This window comes from Palaemon carinicauda, chromosome 7 (assembly GCF_036898095.1).
Source record: "Palaemon carinicauda isolate YSFRI2023 chromosome 7, ASM3689809v2, whole genome shotgun sequence".
NCBI lineage: Eukaryota > Metazoa > Arthropoda > Malacostraca > Decapoda > Palaemonidae > Palaemon > Palaemon carinicauda.
Window position 1 is genome coordinate 119,618,369 of NC_090731.1, and position 23,468 is coordinate 119,641,836.

Genomic DNA, 23,468 nt, shown 5'->3' on the forward strand with positions numbered 1-23,468 from the left:
TGAAAATTTATGAAAATAATTAGCAATTTTAAAGAAAAGTCATTCAATTTACTATCTTTAGGGTATAGTGCGCCACTTGTAATCGTGCAATGCACCACTGTTGGCGCATGAGCCATAGGTTGGCCACCCCTGACTCAGACGTTCAGAGCCGGGGTTAACATTATTTTACCGATGAGGTTTATAGTTACATGTTACGTGGTTACTGGATATTAGTATTCTATTGATTCATCTGTTCACTGACCGGAGTCTCAAGGAACAGTAGATAGCCTCTCATGGCATGGTTGGTTTCGACCTGGCTTTTCATTAGAAGGGGCTAGCGTTCGATCCCAAGTACTGAGTAGAAATTTATTTCTATTTGAACACGATGTTGTATGGATATTTATCCATATTTCTACATATTTATAATTAAATATATGCATAAATATAGCCATTATTTTTAGTTTATACTACATATTTATAATTGAATAATCATATTTTTCTGCACATGAAAACCTTGCATTAGTGATTTAATTTTCTGCTTTCTTAGTTCACCAACAAATTTTTCATAAGGCTTGGGCTTTGTCAGATAATGCCTTTGCAAATTGTATTCCTTACAAACGGCCACACTATTCTGGCATATCAAGCAAATGATTTTTTTTTTCACTGTTTTCCACAAAGAAATATTTATCTGTCCATATTTCTTGAAATTTTCTATGTTCATCTTCAAGCTTTCTTTTTCGACTTGAGTTTTTGTCCACAGAAGTACCAGAAGCCATAGTAGCTAAGCAAAATTAATCTGAAAACACTACAATGATAAATACCTGGCCTTGTAGCAATATCTCCTATTTTAGACTGCAAAGAAACTATCAGAGTTCAGACAAATTGGCTAACTTGGAAGGTTGCCAAATAATCATTTTACAAACTTTTTAAACTGGAATTTAGATGTATTAGGAAACCATAATTATGAATGTAAAATACAATAAAAAAAGAAAAACAAGAAAAACAAAAACAGGTTTTGCATCTGTTTAAAAAGAGAATAGTATTCAAAATTATGATAAATATTAATTTAAACATAACTTCAGGTGGTTACCTTCCCTTCACAACAACGAGGTTACTCCCGTCTAGACAACGTTGTAGACAGCCATACGCATTCACCTCTTGTCTCGACTGCTTTCGTGTTCGAGGATGGTGATGAAATTATGAATTTAGTGAATGAACTGATTATAGATAACGAGATAATTCAACAATAACAAGAAAACACAAAGAATAATACATACATATATATATATATATATATATATATATATATTTATATGTATGTATGTCTATGTATGTACATATATATATAAATATATAATTATATATATATATATATATATATATATATATATATATATATAATTATATATTTATATATATATGTACATACATAGACATACATACATATAAATATATATATATATATATATATATATATATATATATATATATATATATATATATATATATATATATATATATTTATATGTATGTATGTCTATGTATGTACATATATATATATAAATATATAATTATATATATATATATATATATATATATATATATATATATATATATATATATATATATATATATATATATATATATATATATATATATATATATATATATATATATGTTTATATATGCACAGACACACATACATACATGCATACATATGTATGTGTGTGTGTGTGTGTGTGTGTGTTATATAGTACATTTTTACTATTTGTAATTATATCATAAGACGGAGTAATATGTTTATATTTATTATTTTCTTTTACTGTACAGAGAGTGATATATTGTGTTTTCTATGATAACTTCGAGGGCCGCCATGTGCTTCACTGGGGGCCGCCGGTTGTACACCATTGCCCTAGATACTGGAAGAAATCAGCTTCCTGGGTTCGTGTTTCACTGTTGCTGCAGCAAACATGAACTCCCTACAGGCACTCCTGGCCTTCATGAAGGCGTACAGGTCCTTTACGAGGGTGGCCATGTGCATCTTGGCCAGGACCTTGAGCATTTGTGGGGTGCTGTTGTGGCATGCACACATCTGTATGCAGTTCTGGAGGGAAAGAGAAGGGGATAGCCTCTCTTTTGTCCCTTGCTCCCTTCGCAAGAGAAAGTCCGATGGCTTCGGTAGGCTCTTGCTGAACTGCTGTCCCGTGATATCAGCTTCAAGTTTTCCTACTGAGAAGGTTAGGTTGACCTCCTTCCATTCCTTCTCAACCGTGGGCAAGGATAGAGACAGAGGCCTACACTCCTCTAGTGTAGGGCCTGGTTTGCCTGCCTCAGTCGCCTTGGCAACACTCTGAAAAACCCTTCGACGTGAAGGGGAAGGGTCTCGAAGAAAGAGCAAGAAAGGTAGGGTGTTTCTTGCTCAGTGCAGAAACTCGTGAGTTGGTATAACCTGCTTTCTTCAGGCTACTCATCAAGAGAGCCTGTGCCTTGTTGTGGTCGAATACCATGACCTCCTTTGGTTCCGTCTCCTCTTTCGACGCTGGTTCATGCTCCAGCCTGATGAAGCACTCCGGGTAGGCGATGAAGTTCGGCCAGAACTGAATGTCGTCTAGGGGAACGACTCCCAACTTCTCTGAGATGTAGAGTTTGCCGTTGGTGATAGGCATGAACTCCGCATACCTCCAGGGATTGTCTCGGAGCAGGATGGCAGGTCTTGTACTCTGGGTCGCTTGTAAGACCCTCGGGAGGTGACAGTCCGAGTTGTTTCGTGGAGCTCTCTCGTCATCTTTGCTTTCATTTCTATGTTCACCTTACGTAGATTCTCCATTAGGGCGGTAATGTGGGCCAAAACTACCTGACCCACTGCGTCCAATGGAGGGGTAGGAGCCGAAGACATAGACGGTGTTGGCTCTGCTGCCGGCACAGGCAGAAGGGGCTCCTCCGCTTCTGTCGAATACAAATGCTAGCGAATAACTGAAAAGATACAGAGCAAAATATAAACTGGAAAGAAATTATTTTCACACATCAAGGCCTGCCTGAACAGACTCTTAGTGTCTGATGGAAGGGCGATAAATAAACCCCTAAAAATAAAAGTAAAAGTAAGTAGTTTTTCTCACTAGCAAGAAAGCGTTCGATGGCAACTCCTTCGGCTAAGCGGTCGATGGCAATTATGTCTGGCATGCTTGAAGCAAACTCCCACATACGAGACTTCACCCTTTTCGGGAGACTCGTTCCTGAGAAGTGTTTACAGAACTTCAATGGGTGTTGTTTAAAATTCATGAAGGCCGTAGGCCGTCCTGGAGCATGCGCTCTTGCCAAGACAAAACCGCAAGGTTATTGTCTTAAACTCGGTTCTACTGTTTGATGGGGACAGCCTCCCCCGTCATTGTACCCTGGGTATAATGACTTGCTTTTTACACGATAGGCTTCCGAGACCTTTTATTCTATCCTTACAGGGTTATTGTTTTGAACAAATAGTCCCGAAGGAACGTTGTTAGCTGACGTTAAAAGAACGATAGCAACAGCGTGGGCAACTTTTCATTACGTTTACGAACGTTTCAATCTCCGCCCACAGGTAACCAGACATCCGTTTTCTGTGTAATGAACACTGGCTAGCCCCTCACATACAGAGGAGGGGTAAAACAAAGGTGAAATGATCGCCTCTTTAACTGTATATTTTGTTTGAGAACATGTTCGCTTTCTTTCAAGAAAATATTACAGTTAATCAACGATCAAAATTCTTTCGGCAATAATGTTGCGATTCGTCGCACATACATTATTCGCGCAATTTTTCAAATCCGCGGCCACGAAAATTTGTTCTCAAAAACTGACAGACTTAATAGACCAGGAAGAAGAAGAACGACTCTTATGTCCCGTGCGGGCATTAAGATATTATCTTCGCAGAACAGAGTTTTCTGAGAGTTAATTTTAGAAGCACATTCTCTAGCTAACAACGCAGTGTTTCCTTTACTGAGAGTGAAAGCGCACAAAGTTCGAGCGGTAGCGACTTCTCTCGCTTTTCGACACAACTAGTCGCTATCCGCTATCCTACAAAGTACCCTTTGGGAGGTCCAAATATGTGTTTGCTACGCATTATTTGAAAGAAATCGAAACAGTGTTTGAAGATTGTAAGTTTCTTGGTCCACTTTCGGTAGCTGGCATAGTGTTGGGAGGAACGACATTGGGGGTTGTTCCCTCTGTTAGCCTATGTTTCGCCTTGTACCAAGTTTGGCGAGTTAAAGGGAAGTCTGGAGGTACAACATACCTGGAGTACTCACCAATCATTTTAGTGTTAGTTTTGGTGCGTAAAGGTTTTTATTTCGGTGTTTTTTCATGTTGGTTATTTCTGGTCTTAGCCCAGGGCAAGGGCGATATTTTCTTGTATCTTCGTTCAGTCAGCGGTGAACACCATGATTACGAGGATCTTCCACTCCATGTAGAGGCACCCATTGGTCATATTCCAAGCCTTCTACTATGTAAGATGAGCACCGACCAGAGGCAGTATTCTCCTGCAGTAGCTCTCTTACAAGATAAGGTACAACAGGCACTAACAGTGCTTTTGGGTATACTTTATTTTCAAGAATCGTACACGATTGTTGAAGTAAAACTTATATCCACAGCCCCCCATCCTTGCAATGGATAATCAGCTGTATAATTGTTTGGTAAGACACTGCAATAAAAATGGATTTTTATTGTAAAATGAAATTTTATTGTATACTTATCGAACAATTATTAATCAAAGCCCTCCCTCCTCCCCACTGGTGGATGGCTGGGCAGAACAAATTGGTGTTACCTTGACAGTTGTACTCATAGCTCCCTCGAGTGGAGAGAGATGACGTCACCTATATCAGCGATGGCGGCGCCACCGAGGTAGTTTTGAATCTATTGTCTGCCATTCGTAGAGAACCTGCAGCTGTATAATTTTTTGGTAAGTATGCAATAAAATTTCATTTTATAATAAAAATCCATGTTCTATCATTTTGTGATGGAGTTAAAGGGTTGGCTTGAACTAAGTTGTAAAATGGTTCAATTCAGAATAAGAGTCTTATTATTATTATTATTATTATTATTATTGTTATTATTATTATTATTATTATTATTATTATTATTATTATTATTATTATTAGCTAAGCTACAACCCTAGTTAGAAAAGCAAGATGCCATAAGCCCAAGGGCTCCAACAGGGAAAAATTGCCTAGTGAGGAAAGGAAATAAGTAAATAGATAAATGATGAGAAAAGATCAACAATAAATCATTCTAAAAACAGTAACAGCCTGTTCAACATAAAAACTTTTGCTGCACCTTTGAACATTTGAAGTTTTACTGATTCAACTACCAGATTAGAAAGATCATTCCACAACTTGGTCACAGCTGGAATAAAACTTCTAGAATACTGTGTAGTATTGAGCCTCATGATGGAGAAGGTCTGATTATTAGAATTAACTGCAAGCCTAGTATTACGAACAGGATGGAACTGTCCAGGAAGATCTGAATGTAAAGGATGGTCAGAATTATGAAAAATCTTAAGCAACATGCATAATGAACTAATTGAACGACAGTGCCAAAGATTAATATCTAGATCAGGAATAAGAAATTTAATAGACTGTAAGTGTCTGTCCAACAAATTAAGATGAGAATCAGTGGCTGAAGACCATACAGGAGAATAATACTTGAAGCAAGGTAGAATGAAAGAATCAAAATTTCTTCAGAATAGATTGAACACTGAAAATCTTAAAAGACTTTCTCAATAAGTCAATTATTTTTGCAATTGAAGAAGACACAGAACTAATGTGTGTCTCAAAAGTAAATTTGCTGTCAAAAATCACACTTGAAATTTCAAAAGAATCACACAAAGTTAAAGAAACATTATCAATGCTGAGATTCGGATGTTGAAAATCCACTGTCCTTGACTTACAATCATACTTTGAATTTTGTTAGGATTCAACTTCATGCCCCATAATTTGCACCATGCACTAATTTTAGCTCGATCTCTATTAAGGGATTCAGCAACCCCAGATTTACATTTAGGGGATGGAATTGTTTTCTCGGTCAAACCATATGTCATGTGTATGTAGTATGAAAAGTAAGGGGCTAAGAACACTACCCTGTGGAACACCAGATATCACATACCTATATTCAGTATGGTACCCATCAACAACAACTCTGAGATTTATTTCTTAAAAATTCAATAATAATGCTAAGAAATGACCCACCCACTCCCAACTGTTTGAGTTTGAAAATAAGGGCCTCATGATTAACAAGGTCAAAGGCAGCACTAAAATCAAGGCCAATCATATGAACTTCCTGACCACGATCAAGGGATTTCTGTACATCATTTTGGAGATTGTAAGAAGGGCATCACATGCTCCAAGGCCTACAAAATCCAAATTGCAAACTAGGGAATAGATGATTATTTTCAGCAAACCTATAAAGACGTTTTTCCAGAAGATGCTCAAAAACTTTAGACAAAATGGGAGTTATGGAAATTGGTCGGTAATCAGTTTGATTTGAGCTACCACAAACACATTTACATAGAGGAGTAACATTACCAATTCTCCAACAAGTGCTAAAAGCTCCTCTTTTTGCTAACTTGTGCAAAATAACAGATACCTTTGGAGCTAAGAAATCTGCAGTCTTTATAAAAAACAAAGGAAAAATACCATTTAGGTCTACACCTCCATAAGTATCAAGGTCCATCAACAGAGCTATAATTTTACATGATCAAAAAGTTAAACTAGTTAGTTTAGCCTCAGGAAAACAGGAATGAGGAAGTTCAAGTTTTTCATTACTCAGTTTACTGCCAAAGACATCAGCCAAAAGGGTTGCCTCTTCCTTTGGATAGTGAGTGACTGAGCCATCTGGTTTAAGTAAAGGAGGAACTGTTGCATCTACAACAAAGAGTGTAGATTTAAGGGTAGACCACCATTTATGATCCTGAGTTGTACCAGAAAGGGTTTCTTTTATGGTTAAATTGTATTCCTTTTCTGTTGAAGCATAGACTCTCTAAGCAAAAGCTCTAAGCTGAGTATAGTTCTTCCAGGTCAAATCTGATCTGTTACCCTTCCAGGGATGATAGGCCTCCTGCTTCTTAAAATAAGCATGTCTACAATCATCATTGAACTAAGGTTTGTCCTTCACTCGGTACCTTAGCACACAAGAAGGGATATGCCTATCAATTATGTTGACTAGATTCTCATTCAAAGGGACAACAGGATCAACGCTATTATATAAATTTGACCAATTCAAGCCCAAAAGATCATGCAAAATCCCTTTCCAGTCTGCTTGAGATTTCATATAAATTTTACATGAGTATGATATATCAGGGACAGACTGCTCAGTCTTCACTAGTAATGAAATCAAGGCATGATCAGATATCCTGACTGGAGAACCAACCTTACTTGTTATAACACCAGGGGAGTCCGTGTATCCGAGGTCCAAGCATTTACCGGACCTGTGAGTAGCCTCACTTATGATTTGCTCACATCCTGATTCAGAGGCAAAGTCTAAAGGTCTTAAGCCATGGTGATTGTTAGGAGAAACAGAACCTAACCACTCCCTATGTTGAGTATTGAAATCACCAACAAAGACAAAAGAAGCCTTTTTATCATCGTCTTGTATCTTAGCCATAATGGTAAGAAGACAAAGATAGAATCATCCATGTCTGGATTCCGGTACATCAAACACAAATAGAGGTTGTTATTCCTGCCACAAACTTTTATTACCTGAATCTCATGACATCCACATTCATAGCAGGACTTACGAGAAGCAGGGTACCCAGTCCTAATATACACCACCATTCTCCTGGCCCTAGGGATGGCATCATATCTCAACATTATTGGCTTCTTAAAACCAGTTATAAGGAGCTCAGATGAGTGCCTCATGTCAGAAACCATAATTTCTAAGCACAAAAGAATATCATACTGTCTGGACGCAACTGTAAGGTCTTGAATATTTGGATGAAGACCACGAATATTGCAATACAGTAGATGACATTGACGAAATTTAGGACGTACTGGTCCCGGATTTCACGCAATGTCTCTAGACAGCATAAGAATTAATGGTAATATAAGAGACATCATACTTAAAAACTAGATTAACAAGAATTATAAAAAAAAAAAAATATGTACAGAAATATAAATAAAGTGATTGATCAAACCCATAGACTATAGAAAAAAAGTAGGAAAAACTGGTCAACATGGAGGAGCTGATACACAATGCAAGGCTAAATACCCTCCAGGAGAGCCACTTTAACTGAAGGGAGAACAGTAAGGAGGGTTTTGAGAAGAAAAAGAATCAGATAAGGAAAAGACAACATCTTGATAAACCACCAGGCATAGAAAAAAAATAAGATAGAAAAGTATGCCCTAGTGAATCCTCAAGCAAAAGAACTCTAACCCAAGACAGTGGAAGACCATGGTACAGATGCTATGGCACTACCCAAGACTAGAGAACAATGGTTTGTTTTTGGAGTGTCATCCTAGAGGAGCTGCTTACCATAGCTAAAGAGTCTCTTCTACCCTTACCAAGAGGAAAGTACACTGAAGAATTACAGAACAGTAATTAGCCCCTTGGGTGAAAAAGTGTTTGGTAATCTCATTGTAGTCAGGTGTATGAGGAAAGACGAGAATCTGTAAAGAATATGCCAGACTATTTGGTGTATGTGTAGGCAAAGAAAAAATGAGCCGTAACTAAAGAGAGGGGATCCAATGCATTACTGTCTGGCGAGTCAAAGGATCCAATAACTCTAGCGGTAGGATCTCAACGGGCGGCTGGTGCCCTGGCCAACTACTACCTAATGGAGTATGGAGTATTTTGTTATTTACTTCTTGTTTCAGGGTGGATTTCATTGACTATCTTTAATTGTTTACCAGTACCCACCTTGCAGTCATTGTAGGAATCTGCACAATGAATGATGGCAAGACTTATTGAAATAAACAGAATTTATAAAATATTTGTTTTCCTAATTTTAATGCTTAACTAATATTCATTGAATTCTGCCCTCCTCCCCAAATGTAGCAAGGACAAAGGGACTATGAGTTTTCCAATAAGTTGGCCTCCTGTGGACCTGCATTGTAGTAGTAGTAGTTGAAGAAATATGGGAGGGTTAGGTACACAGACGCACTACTTATTCTCGCTTTTAAAGTTTATACCACATGGATGTGAGGCAAGTATTGAAATAAATTTTATTTCAACACTTTTTTGACTTAACATTGCATGCCAAAGATATTAAAAAAGTACTATGTATATTATGTTTACTTACAATTGTAGTGCAATCATAAAAGCAATGCTGTACATAACTATAATAAAACTGTGTATAGGTAACATTAGAACATTTTCATAATTTGTTAAGCCTAGTTAGCATAATTTTCTTTAGGGTTTCAATGATGTAGGATTTCATGGATCGACCCAGATACCTACTCCCAACATAGATGCTTTAGCATATTCAGGAGTTATTCTTCAGAATTATTATGTGCAGCCAATATGCACACCTTCAAGGTCAGCCCTCTTATCAGGAAAGCATCCAATTCACACAGGTAAGGATAATTTTCGGATTCAATATAATACTATATGATCAATAGAAAGTAGCAGTGATTGAAAATTATGATTCTGCGATTAATTCAACTCAGTTTTTATATCCAATTATATCTATTTTTTATTCTACCTATAAGAATTAATTTTTGACTTGGTCATGGGAGATATACGAGCTGAATGATATACAATTTAAAAGGTAATAGTTTTGAATGTTATCTTTTACTATGAAATTAATGATCGAAGTAATTTGCTGCTGTAGTGTGAAAATGTGATATCAGTGTGTCCATACACTGTGCAAACCTTTGTTTTAACACAAACCTCCTAATGAGAGCATGCTGTGTAGAACTGCTGTTTTTTTTTCATGAAAAACTAGGTGAAAGACAAGAGGGATATCAAGCTGGGGAATATTTTCCCTCTATTGTGATTAAAAATGTCTTTCATGGCTTTCTATTCCTCATTATACTTCTGTTTCTCATTAGAGCTTCAACATCCTCCATATTTTACTAGCTTTCTTCTATTTTGCTGTGTAACTTGTTGCCTTCTTTTTATGTATATTTTAGGTTAATATACTGAGTTGTCTCCAAAGATTGATCTCTAAAGACTAGAGCAGGGAATCCAATACAATACTGTACAACATAAAAATACCAAAGAAATGTCTCCCTTGATCTAGGACTTGTGCATCAATGTGCAAAGCACAGACTCATTGTATATAAAGGAGACCCGTAGGTTGAGGGTCTAGTGAACCCATCATAACACCTCCAATGATAAAAATCATCTGGTAACTATTGACACATCACCGAGAACTAATGCTAAACTTGAGACAATACCACTTGTGCACTAATTTGCATTAAATCTCTATCTTTATTAAAGTTGCCTATCTGTTAACATATCTTTCAGAGCTCTTTTAAGTGAGAAAACTATATCTACTGTTAAGCCACAGGAATTAAATTACTGTTTAGTTTTTACTCTATTCTTAGCCCCAGTTATAATGTTACAGAATGGTTTATTTACTGTTCAGAATTGCTTTTGGTCTTTTGTTTTGTTTGCTGAAGTGATCAGCTTTGTATGCATGGTATACAATGTTATTCACTCTCAGCCTTCTTGGCAACATTGTAATGTTTAAGTTATTGTGTCTTATCACCTCAACCAGCTTTATGTATTTTTACTCTGCTTTCATTCTAAATACAGTATTAGTTTTTCTAAGTTTGATCCCTTGCCGTGTTTGTTCTATGCATAATGCAAATCCTCGTCCTTTAATTAGGGAGATTGTTTCAGCGCAAGCTCAAATCGGTTATTAAAGTTAAATAACAAGGGGTTATCCAACTGGTGAGGGTATGGGGCAAGGAGCCTCCCCCACTTTCCTTTTGGATGTCTTATTAGAAATATCCCTCCCTGGTGTTCTGCTGGACGGGAGATCGAGTCTAGGTCAAACTCAATAGATTCTTGTGTTGTCCGCAACCTCTACATCATTGAGGGCTAAGAATGGGCAGGTTTACTTGAACCTATATGTTTACCTGTTCGGTTAGCAGCAGCCATTGCCTGGCCCTCCCTGGTCCTAGCTTGGTGGAGAGGGAAATTGGGTGCTGATCATATGTATATATGGTTAATCTCTAGGGTATTGTCCTGCTAGCTAGAGCAGTGTCACTGTCCTGCTAGCTAGGGCAATGTCATTGTTCATTGCCTCTGCCATTCTTGAGTAGTCTTTAAATCTGTAAAAACCTCAAAAATATTATTGGCTTTTGTTTCAGCTGCTGTTGAGTACAAATTTACAGACAGCTGTCTTTTTCAAGAAGTGATTGGTTGTTAGTTATGGAATGGAAGCAAGAAGTTCATGTTTGCCTGAGGAACGGTGGACATTGCAACCAGTTTAGGGCAAAATTGGTTGTGGATCCACACTCCCTCTGTGTTTATATTTAGGGGTACGGCTGCTTGCAGTCATCCCCGTGTCCCGAGTGTAGGTTATAGCCACCGGCGCAGTAGCAAGCATACACCATGATGGGGAATTAGTGAGCTACTTCTCTTTCCTTGGGGGGTGAGACTGCTGCTACTGCTCCTGTGCAGACACCCCTGGATCAGTCCCCAGGGAGTACGCTGAAGGTCAGTAGAACCTGGTTCTACATCGCCAGCATTTTAGGTTTCACTGGTGCTTGGGAACCCCTAGTGTTTGCCTGTCCACTACGGAAACTGAAGGCTCTTCGCCTGTGACCGTGGAGAATGTTGATGATACATTTGACCCACAGAAGTCTAAGAAGACTTTGTTAGGGAGTTGGTAGCTAAGGCTACCTCTCGCCCGATATCCCCTGTGCAATTACAAGTGTCTCAAGTATCTTCTGATGATGCCAGTGGTGAAGGGCGTGGTGGTTCCCCCAATGTGAGAGAGCTTGGTGGTTCCTCCCTTGAAAAAACCTAAGGTTTGTAAGTCTGGTAAAGTAGCCCCCCTCCCAGTAGGCAAAGTGCTAGAGTCAGGAGCTGTGGCCCCAGCAGCCAGTAAAGGTAAATGTAAGGGTAAGGGAAAGAAGAGTGTTGCAGCAATCCCTGGCCCTGTGCCTGTAAATCTCACCCCTTCCCCTTTGTCTATTGCCCTGACCTTTTTACCAGGGTGTCCGGGGCCTGTTCCTGCTGCCTCAGTATCACTGGTTGTGCTTCTGGCCCCGCTCATTAGGGGTCGGGGGGCCTTGTAAGTGTGCCTTCCCCTTCCCCTGTTACAGTGTGTCCCAGTGTTGTGGCTGTTGTTGGACCAACCCATGTGGTTTCTCCCTTTGGGGGAGTGTAGTTGTCAACGACCTCTCTGCTCGCAGAGCCAGGAACGAGAGTCAGGAAGAGGAAGAAGCGTGTGCTCTATTCCTCCTCCTCCTCCTCCTCCTCCTCCTCCTCCTACTTGTATTCTGATTCTTCTTGTCAGATGACGAACAAGGAGATGAAGAGGAAGAGAGCAAAGAAGTCCAGGAAGGCCTGTCGTAGTCACAGGAATATGGCTCCTTGTGGCAACACCTCTCTCTCAAGGGGTGTCGATGGTACTTGTGTGGTTCCCAGCCCAGATATGCCCTCTGTGACTGGCGCACAGGGCTGGGGTCAAGACCCAGTTTTCCTATCACGGTAGCCCTGGCTTTCTGGCTGTGACAAAGGAGTACGGCCCCGTGCACTTTCTGTTCCAGTGTCGATGGAGGAGCAAACCACTACCTTTCGTCCGAAAGGTAGAGGCTCCCGACGGGGCTCTTCAAGACACCGCTTACGAGGTAGGGGAGGACGCGGTCAGGGAGGTAAACCATCCGGACAATCGAAGCAATGAGATGCTTCAGGTAGGAGGGAGACTCCAACACTTTCAAGATCGTTGGACCTTCGATCCTTGGGCCCACAGCCTAATTCTTCTCAATTCTTCCAACACTCCACCCCCTTATTGGAGAAATATACCTTAGAACTCTTGAGCAAAAAGGTTATAAGGAGAGCAAAGTCCATCAAATTCCAGGGAAGGCTGTTTGAGTTCCCAAGAAGGACTCAGACAAACTCAGAGTCATTCTGGACTTGTCACCACTCAACAAGTTCATCGAGAACAAGTTCAGGATGTTAACCCTTCAGCACATAAGGACTCTGTTACCAAAAGGGGTGTACCCATTCTCAATAGACCTGGCAGATGCTTACTGGTATCTCCCAGTCAGCCGCCCCCTCTCCTCTTACCTAGGATTCAAGTTACAGAAGAAAAAGTATGTCTTCAGAGCCATACCCTTCGGACTAAACATAGCCCCAAGGATCTTCCTGAAACTTGCAGATGCAGTCGTTTAACAACTACGCCTAGAAGGTGTTCTGGTAGTAGCGTACCTGGACGACTGGCTGGTGTGGGCAGCATCCAGGACGGCTTGTCTGCAAGCATCCAAGAAAGTGATCCAGTTCCTGGAACATCTGGGATTCAAGATCAACTTCAAGAAGTCTTGACTTTCTCCAGCTCAGGAGTTTCAATGGCTGGGAATCTATTGGAAATTGAAATCACACCGCCTCTCCATTCCCCCAGGGAAGAGGAGAGAGATTGTGGGGTCTGTCAAGAGACTACTGAAATCCAACAGGATCTCAAGATGCCAACAGGAAAGAGTACTGGACTCTACAGTTCACAGCAGTAACAGACCCAGTGATAGGAGCACACCTGAAAGATGGGTCAGGAGTCTGGAGAAGATACGCATAAAACGCTCGAAGAGATCTACAAAGACTGATCCGGATTAGACATGGCATGTACTAAACAAAATTGCCAAATAAAATATGTACATACAAATCATCCCAAAAAAATAACATCTTCCACAAAAAAAAAATGAAAAAAAAAATTAAATATTGTATTTAATAATGCAGTATACACAATATAATATAAAATAATTTCACTCATTTCTTCTTATGAACTCTGCAACTAAAATTCAGAATACCCAAATTTAAAAAAAAATCATAACATCAGTATTACACAATCTCATCAATAACTTCCCTCTGGTTGCGGGCAGGGGTAGGAATAGATATTCCTTCATCCCTCGATTTGACTTGTCCTTGTTTACGGCACAACTTTGCAACACAATTCATCACCACCGTTTCGCCATTTTTAATAAAAATCACTCTACACTTGCACTTGCAATTATCAATCAGTGGCCACTAACCGTTTTCCCGAGAAAATCATTCATCTTCCCGCTCTTCTCTTATAACTCTAAGTATAAGACATTCACATCTACACATTCTCTAACCCTGCCTTTCCTTAAAGCTGAACTCTAATCCAGCAGCCACTTGCCTTTTTGGAACCGCCCCGGCCCCAGCAACCAGGAATCATATAAATACATGAATAATACAGCATCTGCCTGACTGATCTCACCTGACCTATTTAACCTCTGATTGTTTTTAGGTTCACTTGGCAGCATGTTATATGTATTGCCACACTCATCAATATTACCACAACACTCTACGTATAAATGAAGCACCAATATAAGAACACGTTGTTATCATCAAGTTTATTTAAAACATGTCAAAAGAAGAAATGAGGTTTGGTCAAATAACAGCAACAGCAAAGAAAAAAAAAATCTACTCATCAACTCGAGGAATGTCACATATGCAGGGGTAAGGAGGAACACTCTGTTTGACATTTTTCAAAACTACCTCTTCAGGCACCACATGAATGTTTGCTTGATGATGTTCAGACACTGTGCCATTAATAATGCTTTGTATTACTACTGTTTTGGATTAACCATCTTTACTCAGGATGGACCCAAAATACGCTGGCTCCAGTTTGTGTTTCCTAGGTTGTAATCATTTCAAATGCACACAATGAGTCAAAATACTTTTACCGGTGCGGTTTTGTGCCGACCATCATACTTAGAGCTCTCATTAAGAGATTCAGTAATATACACGGTATTGCTCAGTTGAATAATTTGGCAACTGTTGCGAATTAGTCAGGTCATATATGCAACGTTCAAAGCTTGCTCAGCTGTAGGAAGCATGTCGTGCCAATGAAGGGGGTTATCAGCCACTAAGCAACGTAAAATTCGCACTACTGTGAGTAAATGCATCCACAAATACACACATTTACTTATGTTGTGTTAAACCAGTAGGATATGGTCCTGATACATCCATATGCACCCTATAAAATTTAATAGGAATCACATGCCACTTTCTGGCTTCCGGTACAGTGTTTTTATGTTCTTTGGAACAGTTACAAGCATATCATTTTATATAATTTTCTAAGATTTTTTCATTCCTAACCAAAATAAAGGATTCTCGTGCTCTCCTTGATGTTCTATCAATCCCTAAATGCCCTGCATACAGACTTGCATGTAAAGTGGGGATGGCTTAATTAATTAGAGAGGGAGGAAGAACTACCTGTGCACAAAATTCTCCTCCCCTCTTCTCGTAAGCAAAATATATGAGATATTCTCTATAAAAAAATTCTCATGAGGCACATTCAGAAATGATGGATAACTCTCCGATTCCTCTTTAATCACTGCTTGCACTCTTTCCATCCATTCCTCTTTTTTCCTGTCCCTCTCGGTCTTCTTTTATGTCCCAACCTCCCAAGTCAATCATACCTGCATCATCAGGGCATTCATTCTGGACTCTCCTGGTCATGTCCTCGGCCACCCACATATATTTATCTTCACCATTCCCATATTTTTCTCTCTCTCTCTCTCTCTCTCTCTCTCTCTCTCTCTCTCTCTCTCTCTCTCTCTCTCTCTCTCTCTCTTTCTCTCTTTTGTTGATCCCATTTTATGATTGGTCCTCGCATGAATTTACATCCTGTTCTCTATTTTGACAGGGTCTTCAATATTTTGGTTCATTCTTCGTTCCTCTTTTGTGTCCTAGTTGTTACTCCTATTACTGCACCTCTAGAGAGGGTATCAGCTACCTTGTTAGCTTAACCTTGTATGAGGTGAAAACCCTTTAGATTAAACTCTAACAATCTTTCAATCCATCTCGCTTGTCTAGATGTCAAATCTCCTTTAAAAAATATGTCATGTAAATGGCGATGATCACTTTGCAACTCAATCGACTGACCTAATAGAAAGAACTGATTCCTCTCTAGAACCCCAAAAATAGCTAAAGCCTCTCGATCGATTATACTATAATCCTTTTCTGTCTCTTTTAATGCTCTGTCAGCAAAGCAAATGGGTCGCTCTCTACCTTTATCATCTCATTGACAAACTACGCCACCAATAGCTAAGCTACTCGCATCTGTTGTCACTAAAAACAGGTGATCAAATCTAGGATATGCGAGTAAGTCATTGCTAGTTAAGGGAGCTTTTAAATGGTTAAAGGCCCTTTCTTCTTCCACTTCCCGATTTATTACTTTTTGTTTCTTTAAAGCATCTAAGGGTCTCGCTATCTCTCCAAAACCTCTTATGAATTTACGGTAATACCCATCGAGCCCAAGGAACCCAGCTTCTTGCTTATGGGTACATGGCCTGGGGAAATCTCTAATAGCTTCTACTTTTCTGGGGCAGGGTTGGATACCTTCTGGGGTTATAATGTGACCTAAAAATTTGACCTGTTTACAGAAAAATTTGCACTTTGACAAATTTATTTTCATACCATTACGTCGCAATGCTTCTAAAACTTTACGAATATTATTATTATTACCGTATGTTCTTCAACCGTTTTCCCTGTAATTATGATATCGTCTAAATAAACAAGGACATTATGGCCAATTAAGGGAGACAAAAACACCATCATTACTCTAGAGAAATGACTTGGAGCATTTTTAACACCAAAAGAAAGAAAATTATACTGAAATAGTTGATCGTTAGCTATAAATGAGATTTTACATTTACTGTCTTCCTGAATGGGTATTTGGTAGTATCCAGACTTTAAATCAATAGTTGTAAAAATTCATTATCCCGTATCTTCACGAGTAATTCTTCGATCGAGGGCAATGGAAATGCATTATCCTTAGTGACTGCATTCTACTTCCTATAATCAACACACAATCTTACCGAGCCATCCTTTTTCTTAACAACTACAATTGGAGAAGTCCTGGGGGATTTGCTCTCCCTGATTATCCCTTGTTCCCTTAATTTACTAATTTCCCTTTCTATCTCTCCCTGTAAATGAATGGGTACCTTATAAGGCCTTGACCTGATCGGCTCCGCCTGCCCAGTTTCAATGCTAAAGGGAAAATGATCAATTCTCCTGTGTGGCTCGTCTCCAATTGCAATTATATTGGAATAATCATTTACAATGTCACTAACTACAGGTTGATATTCTGACGGACAGTTTTCGAGCTTGCATAATCAAGTTTTGAGTGCGTTTGTCTGTGCTGGCTGGAGTTGTGGCTCCCAAGATCCCATTATTAACAATTTCACATAACTCTAATTCACACACAGAATTGCTTCCTAACACAACTCTTTTATTTGACAAATTAACAATCATTATATCAGCTCTGTTCTCTTTTATTTCTGATTAGCCCTCTAAGACTACGTGCACCCAATTGTCATGGAGTTTAACAACGACCTTGGCTCCTTCCGGAAGAGGCTGACACGGGGTCACCGATATGCTCGTAAGTATCTGGGGGAGACAGCACTTCTCTCTCATGTACAGCTGTTACCTTATTTAATCATCTCTCCGTGCCTGCAGAAGCACTTACTCTCTCATTACTTTTTATCGGCAAAATGCACCCTCCTTCTTTTACTGTTATTGTATCTTTTCCTCCAAAAATGCATATGTGATCACTACTTATAAAGTCAGTTCCTAATCTAGCCTCGATTCCTGGAATTTCCAAAGTTGGCAAGATAGAAATTCATGTGTAAACTTCACAGATCCCACCTTAAAGTTGACGATTGTTGTATGGCTTACGCGCGTAGTTTATTTCCTCCTGGTGTGTCGAGGATGATGGATGCCGCTGACTGTAGTGGGTTTGAGGAGAATCTTTTTTTCAATGAATGAAACGCTGGCTTCTGTGTCGATTAGTGCTCGAATGGATTTATCTGGTAGGTCAATCCTAACTGCTAACATTCCTAGCCGGCCATTGGGATATATGGGGCATAGGCCAACAACCTCGCCTGCAACGCCACAGCTCCCTAGTCTTCTACCTAGTGCTGCGGGGGTTAGGTCAGGGGTTCCGATGGAGGTCCCAGTGCCTGCTTTACGAAGTCCGTCGTACTCACTCCCATTGCTGCCTTGGCTGCTGGTTCTGAGGTCATGTGGGGGGTTATCGATCTCCCTAGTTTCCCCCTTCCTCATTTTCCTTTTCCTCAGATGTTGGGTGGAGGGGAGGTGTGCGTGTGCCACAGCCTGCCCGCCCTCTGCGTTTTTGGCTGGGCACTCTCGAGATAGATGACCGTAGGCCTGACAAGTGTAACATCGGGGTGATCCTTGGGTAGGGCACTCCACTCGTCGGTGCCCCTCTTCCCCCCACTGCCAGCATCTGAAGATTCTTCTCACCTGCTGACTGCATTTTCCCCTCTCATGCTTTGGGTGTTGGTGAGTGCCTCTCATGGCTGCCAACATCTCAGAATCAGTCATTTTTTCTTCTGGCAAACTGTCTAGAATGTTTTGTATCACTATCACTACATCTGCTAATGAGCGATTGTCATCGAACAAATAACCTCATAAATATGGTTTTACTAATACGAATATGTTTGGCAATTGCTTTTTTGTCACCTTCTGGGAGATTGGCACTCTGGGTAGCAAACAAATCACAATCGTGAAAAATGTGAGTTGCAAAACTATGAACGGATTCACCTTCCCAAATTATGGGTTTGTACAGTAATTTTCTTTTATATCCCCCTTTCTCGCATGGGTAAGACATATTTCTCAATTAAACTTTGTTTTATTTCAGCATAACTTCTTAAACTGTCTTATGGCCAACTCATTACCTCCATTGCCGGAGCGTCTTTCAGCAATCTAATTAGTTGAATAGCTTTTTCTCTTTCAGACCTCCCATATGTGACTACTTCAAAGTCTCTCATAAACACTTCGATCGATTGAAATCCTTCATTAGGCTGCTGATCATCAAAAGGCCTAACACTTGCTTGGAGTTCTGGCAAATTCCGAACTACGGTTTGTGTATCTTCACTGTGCTGTGCATGTGTACTTTCACTTGTGTGCATTTAGTTTTCATTCATGTACGTCGGAGGTTGCGCGCCGCTTCTCTTCTCGTTCAACCAAAAATCTGTTCATTAACTCTGCTAGGTTATTTAACGTATTTTCTAGTCCTTTGTGCGCAGTTCCTGTCTATATTGTTTATTGGCCTCACTATAACCAACTGCTCCTTCGTTTTCATCTCCCGCAGCAGCAGCGTTTGCTATGTTAATCCTTGTGTATCTAGGCATCTTGAACTTTTATTTTACTGACTTAAAGAACAACTTCACTCACAGCATACACAAGCAGACATATTTGTACACCTGACACCAATATGTCACGTGTCATCGGATAATGAGACATCGGAACATGGGTTTTTTTTCACTTTATTATAAAAAGGTTCCTGAATACACTGTGTACAGCTGATACTTTCAGGTGAGTACCTTGTCTAATGAACGCACAAAGGCTACTGACTACTCCTCGCAAGCAAGATGAAATTTTGCTACAACAACATGCTGAATTGTTAGATTTTGTGGAATTCTCCAATGTGATGGAAATATACTGTCACATACATCACCTCATGATTATAGAGTTCATTTATCTTGACGTATAAACACATATTTTGCACACAAGGATTAGGACACTATAATTGTTCAGTGGCTACTTTAATCTTGGTATGGGTAGAAGAAACTCTTTAGTTATGGTCAGCAAATTTTGTAGGAGGACACTCCAAAATCAAACCATTGTTCTCTAGTCCTGGGTAGTGCCATAGCCTCTGTACCAGGGTCTTCCACTGTCTTGGGTTAGAGTTCTCTTGCTTGAGGGTACACTCAGGCATGCTGTTCTGTCTTGTTTCTCTTCCTCTTGCTTTGTTAAAGATTATATAGTTTATATTGGAGATATATTTGGGCTCAAGCCATGTCGTCCTGATGGAAGGTCCTTCTGGCAGCTTCCTACTGTATAATATTTCTGCGAGTGATATCACAAGAGAATTACCGTCAGGTATCACAGCGTTCTAACCCCCGGAACGACTATTCTAAGATACAGTATTGTGTATAATCAGGAACGTAGATAACCATAGATACCTGCACCCCTAACAGACTTAACCCAGTCTAGGAAACTAGGGGGGAGGATAGGTGAGGAGCCGTTACATATCCTCACCCCCCGTGGTACCACCGTACGTAACTGATGACGCTATTCCTTTTCACAGCGTCTTACTTTGTACAAAGTTTTTTTCAGTGCGCTTATTTCAGCTTTTTTGGAGTTTTTCCATGCTTGATGGCTTCCTCTTTGTCGTCCAAGTTGAATTAGCTGTCACCGTATTAGATCCCCTCGGGGAGTGGTTACTTAGCTTTATTAGACAATGAGAGAGCCATGCGCTCTGAGTCCAGCTACCCATTGGGCATCATGTCGCGTACCCGACCGCCCTCTTATTTTGTGTTCACTTAGTCTTATTTCACTAGTGTCACGTTAGCTAGCCTCTTTTTTAGCATAACGATGCCTTGGGCTCTGTTTTGTGAATCCATTTACCATGCATTATGTATTTATGTTTTAGTGCATGTCAGTCCCGGCTAGTCTAGTTTCGAGATTGGTTAAGTTTTAGTTGGAAACGGCTCGCCAATGGCGATCAGGTCTTTCTTACTATACTCGTTGGCAGCATCCATTTTACCCTTAGAGGGTTTTTACCTCGGTTATACTAGTTTACTGAGCCCTTATGCCCGCCTGCCTTCGATCTCCCGGTTTTTCGACCTATTAGGCCTAGCTTAGCCAGCGTCGGCGAATCCGTTGGTCGGCCATGTTGCATTCGTTCGGGATCTCTCATGCTAGGACTGTGCAGTCCATCGGATCTCCCCCTTTGCGAAGGCCGATCTTAACTTGTTGGTGCGCCGACTTACTGGCACTGCCGTTACCTCTTAGCCTCTGAGATTTCTCGATCGACCTGCGGTATACTATATCTATTTTTTCTGGCTTCACCGTCTGACGGCGTGGCATTTGTTTTATAGAGTCTTTCTAACCTTTCCTGGGATACAGGGTGCGGTGGCCCATAATGTCTCTGTCTAGAGACTCTCCCTTGTTGGGATAACCCTTGGATTGAACCCAGATTTCTTTCTGAGCCTGACATCATTGCTGTCGCTTCTGTTCTGGGGATTGTTTAGGGAATGCCCATATGATGTATGGGTATAGCTACACCATGCCGTCACCTCTCTTTTATATCCTAGCCTTTCTGGGACTGACATTGCATGAATTTTATCATTATGCTGCTGTGTATTTGCATTTGTTGATCGTAGGGTTTGGTTCCCTCTGGGATCTGACCCTCCAATGCCGCCAGCATGCTACTCCCTGAGGTGTAAGCTGTCAGACTGACGGCAGTGCCCGTACCTAACGGCTTTGTCGCCACCTATCGGCACACAATCCTATAGTACCTGTACTGGCTATACGTCGCTACTGACGGCAGTGCCGCCACTGGTGACGCTGCCTTCACCTATGGCAAGGTGTTTTTTGCGGAAACCCTTGCCGTTTATCTCCGCGCCGCCCCTAGGCATCATTACCCCTGACGGCATTGCCGTTACTGGTGGCAGGGCTAGTACTAGTCTATGGGAGTGGATGTCTGTACCAGCGCCTTGGGGCACATAAGCCGATGGCGGCAATGCCGTTAGCCCCTGGCACTGCCGGTACTTCAGCAACGCTGGTACCTCCAGGGCACATTCCTTTCTGTCCTCTTTATCAGGGACTGCCTTATCTAACCTAAGGTGTGTTCTTTACTGACTGTATGTGAATTCAACTACAGATCAACATAAAGACCTTACTCCTTCAACTTTTTTAGGCTTCTTTATGTATGCTTGGCCTGGGAATCCCTTTTACGAAAGGTCTTCTAGGCCCCGGCATGGAAATAACCACTACATATGGTTATTGGTTTTCTATCAATTTGCCCATTCCCCTCTGAGGGTGTGGATTGGATAGATGGGTGATAACTCCATAGGCTAGTTTCCAATCCCAGGTCTTCCCTAAGTGAGGTTATCAACCTGTAATTATAGCCTTGGTCATTAATCGATGCGTCGATTGCTTAAACTATTAGGTTTAACCGTTCCGTTGCCTTCTAATTGGCTATTTCTCTACGGAGATATAGGAGCGACAGTTCTGTCCATGACCAACCCCCCTCTTTGGGCCTATAGCAACTAACTCTAAGGAGGCTATTTATTCCAATCTAACATGTTTAATAGGGGAATGGACATTTTGTACTTTATCTCCTCTTTTCTCACCAACTGCATTTACACACTATTTGGGGATTACTATTCCCTCAGTTGTCAGCATAGAATGTTACTAACCCATTTCTTTCAGCTTTTAGTGACTGTTAGAGGACTCAATTTCATTTAAACCTTTTTCTCCTTACTGGCGGTGCCTACGACGGGGATGTACTGTAGAGTGCAGATTTGTGCCAGTACTGTGAGCCATCCTTGTGGTCATGATACTTGCCGCACACATGCGAAGTGTCGGAGGATGAAGGGTCCAGTCTTGTACTGGGACCCTCAGGATTGCAGTGTTTGTAAGGACATGCATCACTCTGGTTGGGTCTCGAAGGATAACTGCGATGACGACCGCGTGTTCTTCCAGCGGTCCCTTCGCACCTGGGTGAGAGGGTTCAACAAGAACTCGAATCTTAAGACCCCTTACCTCCCCTCTAACGAGTGGAAGGATATCCTCTTCCCCAAGGCGGCACCTGATTCGGTTTTGGGCTACTTTAAACCTAAACCCCTCCCAACAGTCCAGCTACAGGTCGACGAAGCGTTGGGTGCGAGGAGCCTAGGCTCTGAGAGGATGTCTACGGACTCATCTCTCTCCCCAGGTAAGGAATCGGCTCTCCTTTCCACGGTGGAGTCAAATGAAGAACCCCTCCCTTCGGTGGATGACTCTTACCTGCCGGAGGTGGATGATGCAAGTTTGGGGATCATCAAGGGTTCAGTGGTGTTTACCACTTCAGTCCCCACTACAACAACGGCCTCCCTGTCTAAGGTGACGACTACCTCTTCCGTGACGGGTGCTGTTCCGGCCTCTTTCCCCCCACCATCTCCTGCTGAGCTCATGGAGCCCCCTCAGTTCCCGAGTACCTCGGGTACTACAATGGATCCAGTACTTATGGCTGACATGAAAGCCTTCATGGAGGGTAATCAGCAATACCACCTGATGATGTTCAGGGCCTTACGCAAAGAGATCCAGGCCTTGAAGAAGCAAGAGGAGCCAACTAGGATAATGTCTTGCCCTCCCAGCTACCTTATTGCACGCAGAAAAATTCTTGGAGGTATGCTGGCCACGCTGTGCTCTCCGAGGGCATCCTCCACATTGGCGAAGGGTTGGGTTCCAGACCAGTGGCGGATCTGGACCTTTACCCCGACATTGATGCCTGTCCCTTTTGCTACGTGAGGCTAGCT

The 23,468-nt window shown here is 41.0% G+C and overlaps 1 protein-coding gene across 2 annotated transcripts in view; it reads left to right on the forward strand.

Annotated features, from left to right (window-relative positions):
* The window catches only part of LOC137643997 (arylsulfatase B-like), a 636,333-nt gene that overhangs the window by 352,271 nt on the left and 260,594 nt on the right, over nucleotides 1-23,468 (forward strand). For both annotated transcript variants that reach the window (XM_068376854.1, XM_068376853.1), the window contains exon 3: nucleotides 9,353-9,512. In XM_068376854.1, coding sequence (XP_068232955.1) covers nucleotides 9,353-9,512 — 160 coding nt within the window. The remainder of the gene's footprint in view (nucleotides 1-9,352; nucleotides 9,513-23,468) is intronic.